The 12068-nt window shown below is 44.9% G+C and overlaps 2 protein-coding genes across 4 annotated transcripts; one reads left to right on the forward strand and one right to left on the reverse strand.

The window, feature by feature from the left end:
• Window positions 1–29: 29 nt before the first annotated feature.
• LOC106743689 (DNA polymerase delta small subunit-like) lies at window positions 30–3467 on the forward strand. The gene is made up of 6 exons (XM_014617781.1): window positions 30–319; window positions 571–872; window positions 970–1183; window positions 1251–1485; window positions 1599–1891; window positions 1966–3467. The coding sequence occupies exons 1-6, from the start codon at window positions 118–120 to the stop codon at window positions 2103–2105; spliced, it is 1386 nt and encodes a 461-aa protein (XP_014473267.1). The 5' UTR covers window positions 30–117; the 3' UTR covers window positions 2106–3467.
• A 44-nt stretch (window positions 3468–3511) lies between these two features.
• LOC106743688 (KAT8 regulatory NSL complex subunit 1) lies at window positions 3512–11869 on the reverse strand. 3 transcript variants are annotated; one of them, XM_014617778.1, is made up of 12 exons: window positions 11311–11869; window positions 9280–9498; window positions 7558–9175; window positions 6330–6832; window positions 5926–6120; window positions 5595–5826; window positions 5285–5392; window positions 5074–5152; window positions 4847–5009; window positions 4566–4783; window positions 4361–4495; window positions 3512–3822 (listed from the first exon to the last, which is right to left on the reverse strand). In XM_014617778.1, exons 3-12 carry the CDS (start codon window positions 8970–8972, stop codon window positions 3676–3678), a joined length of 3195 nt encoding a protein of 1064 aa, XP_014473264.1. In that variant the 5' UTR covers window positions 8973–9175; window positions 9280–9498; window positions 11311–11869; the 3' UTR covers window positions 3512–3675. The 3 variants fall into 3 exon arrangements, with proteins under 3 accessions (XP_014473264.1, XP_014473266.1, XP_014473265.1); XM_014617780.1 differs by lacking the exon at window positions 11311–11869 and adding an exon at window positions 10832–11177; XM_014617779.1 differs by lacking the exon at window positions 11311–11869 and adding an exon at window positions 10247–10596.
• Between the last annotated feature and the right edge of the window lie 199 nt (window positions 11870–12068).

A 12068-nucleotide genomic window follows, 5' to 3' on the forward strand; every position in this document is an offset into this window, starting at 1 on the left:
TTCCGTATATTTTCCGCGCTCTTGCAGATCACACGATATCCAATGAGCATGCTGCTTTTCCGGAAGGATTTCACAGAGAGTCTCTCGATATTACCGTAGTTCAGTATACCATCAAGAATGGTGCATAAAATTAACAAACGGGCTGGAAAGTTACTTTCCGAACCGCAAGAATTTAAAAGGCAGCGAACACAATACGAAGACCTAACTGCCGATTTCAAGAATAATTTAGTGGATTTCTCCAAGCAATTTTGTCACATTTATGCAGTGAGACTGGCGGAATTAAAGGAGACATTGATACCACGGGTCACTGCAAAATGGGGTAAGTTACGCATGCTTTCATCTCTCTCTCCCTTTCAAAAAAAATTGTATATATTACTACAAAGACTAACAATAAGCAGATGTTTCATACTTTGTAAAAAGGATGAAGAAAGAAAACGAATACTTGTTTTGGTTCCCGAGTTAGCGACGCTAACTCGAAAGAAAAGTATTTATTTACGGAAGGATAAAAAAATGAATGAATCGTATAAATGTGAACTGTGTTTTGTCATTTGTGTATTGTCTCATTCTCAGATAATGTTAAAATACTGAAGTTGGCGGAATTGGAAGATTTTGAAGGACAGGAGTGCGTAATAATCGGCACCCTTTACAAACACCAAAAGTCGAAGCCGTCGATATTACAAGAGTTAAGCGAAGATCATCAACTTACATTTCCGGAGCCAAAATCAAATTATTGCTCGGAAAATGATGAACTTTTCCTAGAAGATGAAATGTTACGTGTCAAATTAATAGTTGATGTTACGGAGCTAAAGAACTATGTGACAGGAGTTGTGTGCGCTATATTGGGCCACAAAGAGAAAAATGGTACCTTTGCAGTAAGCATCGATTTTTCCGTCTTTTATCTCGTTTTAGGTATCTTCTACATTTTTTCTATATTATATATGGTAAGAGAAAGATTTACTTTTCATTCAGATCAAGAAATGGTGCTTCCCTGGTTGCGTATCAAAGAGTTTGTCAGTCCAAAAGACACAATCCAAGGGAAAACTGGTATTCCTCTCTGGACTCGACTTGGTAAACAGCTTTAATAGTTTGTCACTGAGTCTTTTGAGAGAATGGATATGCGGTATGGCTGGAGATCCAACGGCGCAAGAAGACGTCACTCACGTTATCAGAGTTATCATCGCTGGTAAATCGGTTATATTTCTGGTATAACGGTAAAGTGAACTTTTCATAATACCATTGTATACTACTAGGCAATACCGTGAAAACTGTTACAAAGACAAATACCTTGATTGGACACGCCGAAGGAAAGGCGCAAGATACCGCGATAGTAAATGAAGTAACTGTAGCGACGAAACACATGGACGAGTTTCTCGCCGAAATAGCAAAGTGTTGTTGCATCACTTTGATGCCAGGTCAGCACGATCCTACCAACGCGATGCTGCCCCAGAGGCCGCTACATCCGTGTGTACTACCACTAACATCCAGGTATTGTGCAAATATACATACCACTTGCGGTAAATACGGACTGTAGATCCCGGCGTTCGTCACACTCTATTTCATGCATGTCACACAAATGTTGCCCTATATATTCTCGCCAGATACCAAAGTTTCAAAGGTGCGACTAACCCGTGGATCGGTAAAGTCGCTGAGCGTGTAATAATGGGTAGCAGCGGACAGCCGATCGAGGATCTCGCGAAGGCAACCGGTGCGACGGACATTTCTTCTTTGGAATGGCTGGAAAGAACGCTGCTTTGGAAACACATGTGTCCAACCGCCCCGGACACATTGCCGGCAAATCCTTATTCCGAAAGAGATCCGTTCATTATAAATCACTGTCCGGATATATATTTTGTGGGTAACACAGCTAAATTTGAAACAAAGTTGTGGAAAGGTAAGTGTTAATATCGCATGGCTAGGTGATGTTACTCTAATACTTTTCAGGCGATAATCAATGAATACTTGCAGGTGAGGGCAATCAAGTGGTCAGACTAATTTGTATTCCTCAATTTTCTTCTACATGTACTGCAGTTACAGTGGATATTGAAAGTTTGGATGTTGGATTTGTTTGTTTCGATACTAAATTTGTTGGTATTGAAAGAAGATAGATTAGCGATGTGTAGATATCCGGATAAATTCTTAACTTGTTACATTGTTCATATTTTTGTATCCACATGTGTTCTTTTGTGTTTCTGTGCTAATTTCATATATTATACACTGAGATTTGGAAATAAAAACGTGACTTTGTATTTTTATAATATCACATGTGGTTATTTCGGATTCCATTTCATTATTATTAAGCAAATATATCGAGTACGGGAGATCGAGCAACGGCAAGATTTATCGCGTATCATCGCGTAGGAAATGACGTTAAATGTAGATAAGGTGGATAAACGCGATTCGTATTCAACGATGAGAGGAAAAGAACAAGTTCTGTAATCACCCATTTTTATTGGCATCGTAAAAGTGATGTACAAAATTGAAACGCATGCGATCTTCAAAAAAGTTTGTGAACATTTACCTGGTTATAAAACTTCTAATACGAAAGAAAATACACATGTAGTATCACAGACTATTAGAAAGTCGCGAAATCACAGTGACACAAGAATTTCGTCATTGTTAACGCTTAAATTAACGAATGAAATTATGTCTCACAAATTATAGCAATGATAAGAACATAACAGTCAAAATACAGGGTATTTTTATTCAACTGATAACACAGCTATCCATACACAAGCATTTTTAACACGCGAGCTGCTTTTGTTCTACATACTTCAAATTCACACGCTATATCGAGACTATCTCCTATGATACACGAATTTACATTCTTCTCGCATAATTTTAACGTTGCATCATTATTCTTACCTGTATGATGTAAAAACGCATCTTAAAAGATACAACACAGATCGAAAAGAAAAGTAAACGGAACTTGACTCTCTCTCTCTCTTAAATTCAACTGATTTTGACTGTTACATAAAGTGTGATATTTGCGAAATTAGGTGCAAAAGTTGTAATGTCGGATATATATGTATATGTGTATATGTACATGTATAATACAAGGATTTAAAAATATAAGTTTTCACGTAACAATAAAATCGTAACGTACATTTGTGATTGAAGCGACCGTGGTATCGAAGTCTTTTGTTAAGTGCGCGTCTCGGAATCTAGTATCCCCTTTCTCACAAAATAGAAAAAGCGCACAAGAGTCAGAAGGTACACAGTGCTACGGAGCATTTTACAATTGGCATTTTTATTCAAAGTGAATGTCTGATTGTAACATACATTTTTTTCTTATAAAATCGCTCGATCTGTCATGAGATTCCATTTCTCCCTCGGAATTATAACACTACCTATTATTCGTAACACAGAGGAGGAAATTTGGTAATGCAATGTACGTACGCTAACGTTAACACGACGCTCGTACAATCCTAATGCTTTGGCCAAAATAGCAATGCTTAAAAAAAAAAAGAGCAAGAATAATCAAGAGGTTTCCCATTAATTTATATAAGCAGAATGAAGTTATAAAATTTATATTTATAATACACTTTACAGATTCGTAATACCATTAACTTAAGGTGCATGTTACATGACCGACAGGTATATATAACAATTGACAGGTAGCTTTTCTGCATATAGTAACGACGACGTAGACACAATGTATTTATCAAGAGTTTTATCCTATCTCTTAGCCGTCGGACGTATTCTTTCCTTTTCAGTGTCCCTATCGTCGGCTACTGTCCATTCGGGATCATTCGGATCCTCACCGTCTATATCGCAACAAGCCGATTCGGTCGAATCTGATTCGGGAGAATCCATTTCCACGTCCTAGAAACGAAACACGAGTGGTGTTATGCGCGACAGTTACCGGGACCAACCACATTCAATCCGGTCACTTGGCAATATATATGTATGTATATATATTATACAAAAAATCTCTTCAGGATTGCAAGCTCATGTGTGTGTGTGCGTGTACATATATATATATGTATATATATACATATATATATAAATATATATATGCGGTAGCTATACGCGCGAACCAAGGAGCAAACTATAATATATCGTGTAGAGGTTGCTATAATGCACGGAAAGTAGACAACGATCGCGTCAACATACGTAAGACGAGTTTGACGTGTAATTTTGCTAAATCTGAGAAAGGCGTGACAAATAAAACGTATTACGTTACGAACATAGGAAGCGTCAAGTGGCACTGCTTACCGGAGAGAGATAGCCTCGAGAGGAGCCATGAAAGTTTTGGCTCAAAGTGTACATTAATAGTCAGTACTAGCACCCATACATTGATGTAATTAAAACTTTTCAGATATTTAATGCGAAGACATCAATACAAGTACAATGTACGTACATCATCGGCCTTGTTTCCGTCGCGGGAACATAGAGATGTCGATGAGGCTTGCCAATGTCCATCCGGCATCGCCTTCAGCATCTCGCTGTAATCTTCTTCGGACAGTGGGAATATTCTGGGCTCGTACGACGGGACCTGCGAGAACGTATGTGTGTAATACATGAGACGGTTGCGAACGTCCCGACCCCGTCTCATCGATCGTTACCTCGTTTTCGTCTTCGGTAAATGCGACGTCGTCCCTTCCCAGTCTCAACGTTGACGCGGGCATGGCGCGACGTCGGAGAGCGTTTTGTAAAGCGGTCGGCCGGTGCGAATCCAAACTCGACGGATGCTCCGTGTCCTGTTGCGACGGGGTAGCGGGCGGTGACGTGATCGGCGATATCACGTCGCCGCTTAGGTCGCTAGCGTGCGGCGACATGGGATCTGGAATAATGTTCGATTCTTTGTACTTCCGCGCGATCGAGACGCACGATCGAGCCGGTGTACCTGGCGTATTCGCACCGCTATCCGCCCTGCTGTCAACACGTCGCTGGTTGTGACGGATACGCGTCTGATGAGGCATATTGATGTACGTCATGAAACGTTTGTTTTCCTCCCGCTCGCTACGTTCGTGCCTCAGGGCGATCGTTTCATCCGATATATCTTCAAACTGACGGGGCCCCACGGGTATTAGTGTAAATTTAGACGGATAGAAGGGGCTGCGTTATACTTACATCACTGTCTTCTTGGCAAGGCATATGCATCACACCATTTTTCACGTCCATTTTCGTCGGCTCCTCGCACAATCTCCATCTTTAGTGAGGAAAAGGAAAAAAAATCATTTGATAGAGATATAAAGACGTGCTCAATCGATTTATCCTTAATGGTACCGCACTATCGATGAGTATATAGTTACATTACGAAATAGTCACACATGTGTCTTACTTTGGTGTTAAAATCTCCTTGTATTGCAATTTCTCGAGCCTAGTTGAAGCAGCGACACTGTAGGGGATGACTATATTGTCAATGTCGTACGAGTTTTGTCGCAAACGCCTGAAATATCACACAGTCGAGTTGTTACAAACACGTGGGTACTTGTTTCGAAACACTGGAAGCGATTTTTTCACCGGTGGAGGAGAATCATACTCTCTACTTGATATTTTGGAAGGTATCTCTCTCTCTCTCTCTCTCGCGTGCATGTCATGCAATCAATGCAATAGTCTCGCTAGTGAGAACCAAAAAAAGTGCCGCTTACCCGTGCGAATTGGAACTTTTCTCTTTAACAGCATTTTTCTCCAATGAGGCAGTAACGTGTTGCAATGGAGAAGGCACTGGAGACGAGTGTTTGCTGGAACTTGAAAGCGCGCTAATATCGTCGTCATCCTCGGTCGGCAACTTTGATATTCGTTTCTTATTTAATCCGTGCACGCTTCTCTCGTGACCGATTCTATTTCTTTTGCCATTTTTCAACACTTTTCTCTTGATCCCTGCGTAAGAAGTATGTTATTCATTGCGAGAGCGCAACAAAATTGCATCACTTAATCGGCGCAAAATCGCAAAAGTCGCGCGCACAAGCGGCCGCTTACTTGCTGTAAGAATAGTAGAGGACGATTTCTTCAGTCGCGCGGTATATTTCGTCCTGTGACCAGGAAGTTTCTTACTCCTTCTTTCATTGCCGTCTTTATCTTTCACTCGGGTAACTCGCAAGTTTGCTCTCGAAGTCTTTTGTTGCCACTCCGTCGACTTCATGATGGTGTCTAAATGAGTGCCGTGTACAATTTCTAAAATAAAGAAATTTCAGAGTTACTCGACAACTCTAACAACATGTATACGCGTATATACGTATTTGTTTCTTCCAAGTAATTGGTCAACTTGGCATCTAGAATCTTCTCGATAGCAACATATCGGACATTTTTTTTTTTTTTTCGGTCACTCCATCCGGAGGAACGTCAGAGGTGTAATGTATGCGATGATAAGTAAGTGATCATACCGTCTGGGAACGACAAGACCGGATGAAAACTAGGATCAACAAGTGCTACACGTTCCTGTATAGAAAGTTGTTCAATTGGTTCTTGCGGCTGCATTGGATCAAGCCTTCCTGTACATAAAGCACACGCAGGCAACACATGATCACAGTTGCATCTCACTGTTGACGCTTTAGCTGCACGCTTTGAAACTTCGTGTAGCTTGTCCACTTGCAAAAGCTTTCTCTTTCTAAAAAAACTCCATACAAATGGACGCGTTCTACTAGCTGGTAATTCACTTTCAGACGAATTGTATCGTCCAGTAGAACCGGGTAGAGCGCCACTGTATCCGTTAACGGTTTCCGCATTATCAAGAATAACCAAGCCCTTCGTGGCCCTAATATTCCGCTGCAGATCGTTATGCTGTCTAATTCTGTACTCTAAATCTGATATTTGTGCCTGCAGCCAGGTCCACCGTGATGCTACACCTGCACGATCCTGTGCATATCTCCATGCCGCTCTTTTGGATCTGTGCAAATAATGTAACAATACGATTGGCCCATCGATTCGCAAGTAAGGCGATAAATAAGTAAGGATATATTGTATATATCAGTCTAACGTACAATTATGTACACACGCATCTACGCATCGGGAGATTGAAGAAGCTTCGATTCGACAAAAGTTAAACAACGCTCGAGTGGAGAGAAAGAAAAAAAGCAAGAAGAAACACGACGCGATTACACGCGTACGTAATGTTAGTTACGTATGAGCAATTCGGACACAAATCCAGTATAAATGTGTTTAGAGAAAGCGGCGTTTTCTTTTTTTTTTCTCTCCCTCTCTTGTTTTTAGCAAACAAACGATAAAGAATTCAGAACCGAGCCAGAAAGTGTATGTATATATTCGGTCCGTTTTCTTCCACACTGCGCGAGTAATACTCACTGCTCTCGTTGAAAAGTTACATTTTTGGAAATTGAGAAAATAAAATCAAAGCTTTCGTTGGAAGTGGCGCGATCGCGGAAAAGTGAAATCTATCAAATTAATCTCGGAGATCTCGAAGGAAAATCGGCGTTGTCGTCTAAAACGAAGAACAACGCGAACGAAAGAAGAGATTCGCGAGATGCGATATCAATGTAAAAATCATTATGAAAGAGAAGGAAATTTCGAGTGGTCTTCCCTCGAAACGGGGGTGAATAAATACATTGCGAGATAAACCGACGGGGGGATGGCAAAGGAAGATCTGGTTGAACTCACATGGGCAGATGCTGTTGGTGCGGATTGTTAAAAGTCTGCATTTCGTCGCAACTTTCCCCACCGCTGCTGGATGCTGTGCAATCTGAATCCAAGTTAGATTCCACAACGTGCAGCTGCGTGGATAAAGGTCCGGCCACACTTTCCACTTCTTCACCGTTCAATTTAACTTGGTGAGTACCAAACACTGGCTGACGATTGCTGCCGTTACTGCCAGACGCGCCGGCCAAATTGTCGCGCGAGCCTCCACCAAAGTATCGACAACACACCCTCTGACGATTCGCACTGTTACTCTGGGCGACACACATTTTCTCAATTTTCTGTAGAAACGAATGCAAACTGCTGCTAATCTCAGGAAAGTTTCTGACATTAGATTTCGAACTGATATTGACTAATTCTTGAAACAAATATTTCTTTACTCCATGATGGGCCAATTCGAGAACGCCGGTAGTTTCCTCCGCGACGTGCCTGCCCACCGTCCTCGCCTGAAGTTTCCTCAGTCTTCTCAATAGAAAGGCGCTCCTCCTCTCGTTTTCGAATTGCTTCTGCGCCACAATGTGCTGCAGTCTCAAGTTGTTAGACTTCTGTTGGTCCACCGTGTCGGAGATATTCATGTTATCGTTGCAAAGACTCATCACGTCCACGTCATTAAGTAAATCTCGCTCGAAGGAGGCGAAACCCTCCTCGGCAAACATCTCGACGGCGCTCTGCACGGGCTCGCTGCCGCCCGCCGAAATGTTCTCGGCACTGTCCGCACCCTCGATCGACTTGATCACCTGCAGGATCTCGTCGACGTTGTGCCCGATATCGGCGACATTCCCGATGTTGCACTGCTCGTCGGAGCCGAAGGCCATTATCTGATCGACGTCCAAATTCTTATTGTCGCCCGCAGTCTCAGAAGCCACCAGAGGCAAGTCCGCGCTCGATTTCAAGAAGCCCATGTTGTTCGTTTGATCACCCATAGATGGGACGTTCATTATAAAGTCAATCACCTGCGGTTCGTCCGGAGTGACCGGCCGCTCAAAGTCCTGCTCCGTCAAGTCCTTTGCGATCAAGTCGGACGCGCTCGCGAACGCGGACAGACTGTCGAGATTGCTGGCGTATTTCGAGTTAATGACATCGCGTATCAGATCTTTCGAGACACCGCGCAGACATTGGTCGTCAATCTTCGACGGCTGCACATTCGCCGGGACGACAAACTTGGTCAGGATCTCGCGATTCTGGCACACCTGCGTGGCTTGCTCTGCGGAGAGAAAACCGCCGGCTGGGAGGGAAGGGAGCAAGTTTTCAGGCTTTTGAGGACCGCCTTCCGTCAGAGCAGGGGCCATCACTGCCACTGACGCTGCCAGTGCCGCGGCCTCGACATCCAGAGGCTCCCGTCCGCTCCTGCGCTCCCTCTGCGTCGCGCTCACTCCCATTCATCCATTACTACGCTAATCTGTCCGGCGCTGTTCTCTCTCTCTCCACTTTGTCACCCCTTCTTACAGGATTCTGCTCTTTACGTTTTACTATATAATGTATCATTTATCATCATCCTTTACGCGCGTAATTACGTCGTCCCGACGCTCTCTTCCGTCTTGCTCATCATTGATTTGTCCATTTCTTCTAGACACTATGTTTCCTGCAAAAGGAAGAAAGCAACGTGTTACATCGTGCCTCCTTGGATTTAATCGGAATACTTTTCACAAAGGATAAAGCTCGCGATAAACTTGCGGATGAACTCACTTGATTTTCAGAAATCGTAGCATATTTGACGTCTCATTAAACGTATTCCAAAGTATGCCCTCGTTACGAGAAGATCCAATCTCACCGATCCAACGATGCTTTTATCACCGGTGACTATTTCCTGGACTTTGCGCTCGCAATAATTTTTCGCCGCTGTATTAAAATATTTCCGAGATCGGAGTTATCGGTAGCAATGCGTTCTGCGTTTCTTTTTGCGTCCTGGAAAAAAGAAGAAACATGTTTAACTTACAACGTGCTCCATTGCAAATGATATACAGACTTTTACATAACGAAAGCTACAAACTATTCATTCTAGAAAAGCATTTTACGGTCGAGTACTCGTGTATCCAATGCGGATTCAACGCAACGGTTCGATGCAACTTTTTTCCTGTGCAACAGATACGTTCGTCATATTTTCTTTACACGCCGGAAATGAATTCAACTCTACCGTTCTCACTTCTTATCGCGGTAAAACATTAACAGTGGTTAGTTTTAAAATTTATCGAAGGTACGATCTTGCAGATAACACCAATCGGAAAACGTTCGACTCTTACGTGTCTATTTTAGGGCAAAAGATTCGGTTGAGCTATGTGTGGCAAATCGTTCGAGACAATCACAACGAATCGCAATATCGTATTTACGATAACATTAACTGTACGTAATAAAGCTCAAATGTTATTGTAGTTACGGCATTTCAAGTATTCCAGCGAGAATAATATTGCGCAATAAACAGAATCGCGTTCCCACGCTATAAACACGTACGGAGAGAGTACTTGCGCGACTCGGTTGAGAAATAAAACGGTACAGAATGTGGAAAATAATCGAGACCTCTCGTTTTCGAAACGCAAACGATTCGCGGCGTGACAACAGATTCCGTCGGTGCAAGCGGAAAATGTGAACACATCGCGCGTTTCAACCAGCTGATCCACTACATCCCGAAATTAAATATCGTCGGTCTCGTAAATACCTCTCTCCCTGGGAAATGAGTCCTCGCGTGGGAATCGCGAGCAAATCGTCGCGAGAAAAATTACAGCGCAAACTGCAGCGTGTGCAACGTCGCGCCGGAAACGAGTCGATATTTCTTCGCGACCGGCCGGGCGATCTCACTGACGGGGAGGAACACAAAGAGAGAGACGAAACCGCCGGGATGAAAATCGGCAAGAAATATCTTGCACGGTTATGGAAGAAGGGATGGGAGGGAGACGGCGGAAAGGAGGGAGGCGACTCCCGAGGGTTCGAAGGATCTTCCCGGTCGGGTCGGTTCGTCGCGACTCGGCGCGACGTGTCGTAATCATGACGCTGCAGCGACACACGCACACACTGTTGGCCGATGCGTTTGTAACAGGTAAGTAAAGCGGCCACACGGTCTGACGCATTACCACGTGATACGCTCGCGGCGACGGCGGCTACGTGTACAGACGAGAGAGCGCGCGTTTAATAAAAACACGACGAAGACGCCGCTTCCTCCTCGTCGGTTTCGCACACGGTCTATTGCGTAACGGGCCCGATCCGATTTAGCCGGCTAGCCGCGCGATAAAGAACGCGGGGATACCTGTGCGTGGAGGCGGACCGGCTTACGCGGACCACGTAACGCGCGTAAATCGGAGCCGATTTCCTCGCTTCGTTGCGGCGCACTCTGTGCGGACACTGTTCTCACGCGTTGCCGCGCGCGCGGTCGCGAGTATCGAGCGCGATGTGAGCGAGAGAGAGAGATGACGACGAACACACGCACGGGCGTGCGTTAACGAGACGCCGCGAACCGTTTTCCTTTCCGTCGTGTCGCGCGCCCGTGATGCTCGCTCTCGCAACGTACAATGGCGGAGCAAAAAACAGCCTTCGAAGGTAGTAGTAGCTTCTCTCGGATTCACGGGTTTCAACGCACGTTCTCTTTCTTGCTCTTTCTCGTCCGTCTCTCTTTATCGCTCTCTCTCTCTCTCTTTCTTACTCGCTCGTTCGCTCTCTCTCTCTCCCACGCTCGCGCTCTCTCGCACGCACAATCATTCCCTATCTCTATCTCCCTCGCTCGCTCACCTCTTCGTGGCCGGGCTCGGCATGCTCTCGTGGGATAGCGCCGCGGGCTCTCGCGAGGAACGCTGGCTTGGATCTCGAGCAACGATTCGCCGGTCCTCCGATACACGGAGCGCGACCGTCACACCCAACGTACGATAATCTCGTCGTCCGCACTCGGCTGCTCTCGTCCGTCGCCGATCTCCGCTCGCCAGGCGACGCGCGCGCGTTCTCTCTCCCTCTCTCTATCTCTCTCTCTTCTCACGTAACTGTCGTCACGGTACGTCGTACGCGCAGTCGGTCGTTCACGGCGGCCACCACGCTTCTTTCTTCGACAAGAGCACACTCGGTTCCACTCGAAAAATGGGCCTCGCGCGAGCCGCCGTCGATCACGCACGATCCGTCGGCTGTTCTCGCCGCGTCGGAAAGTCACACGGGCAACGACGCGAGCTATTTATCAATAATGTATATAGGAAATTCGACCAACTTCGCTGCTGCCGTCGCGCGATCGACCAATACTGCGGGTGTCGCTGCCGGATGTGGCCTTCGTGGCCACGACGCCCAATCGGATTCGCGCCGTAACATCCAACCTAAGGTCCGATTTGCAATCCCGTACGCGCAGACGCGTTCGCCTCGTGATGCCACGCGATTGGATCGCTCTCTCGCTTCTCTCCTCAGTTCGAGCTTATCGCTTTTTCACACTCCTTTCTTTCAACAATTCATATCCGCAGTCTACTTGTATCAACGTTAAACCTAACCCCGATTCCAAGTGAAATGTATTT

This window comes from Dinoponera quadriceps, unplaced genomic scaffold (assembly GCF_001313825.1).
Source record: "Dinoponera quadriceps isolate SergipeBrazil2010 unplaced genomic scaffold, ASM131382v1 scaffold1040, whole genome shotgun sequence".
Taxonomy (NCBI): domain Eukaryota; kingdom Metazoa; phylum Arthropoda; class Insecta; order Hymenoptera; family Formicidae; genus Dinoponera; species Dinoponera quadriceps.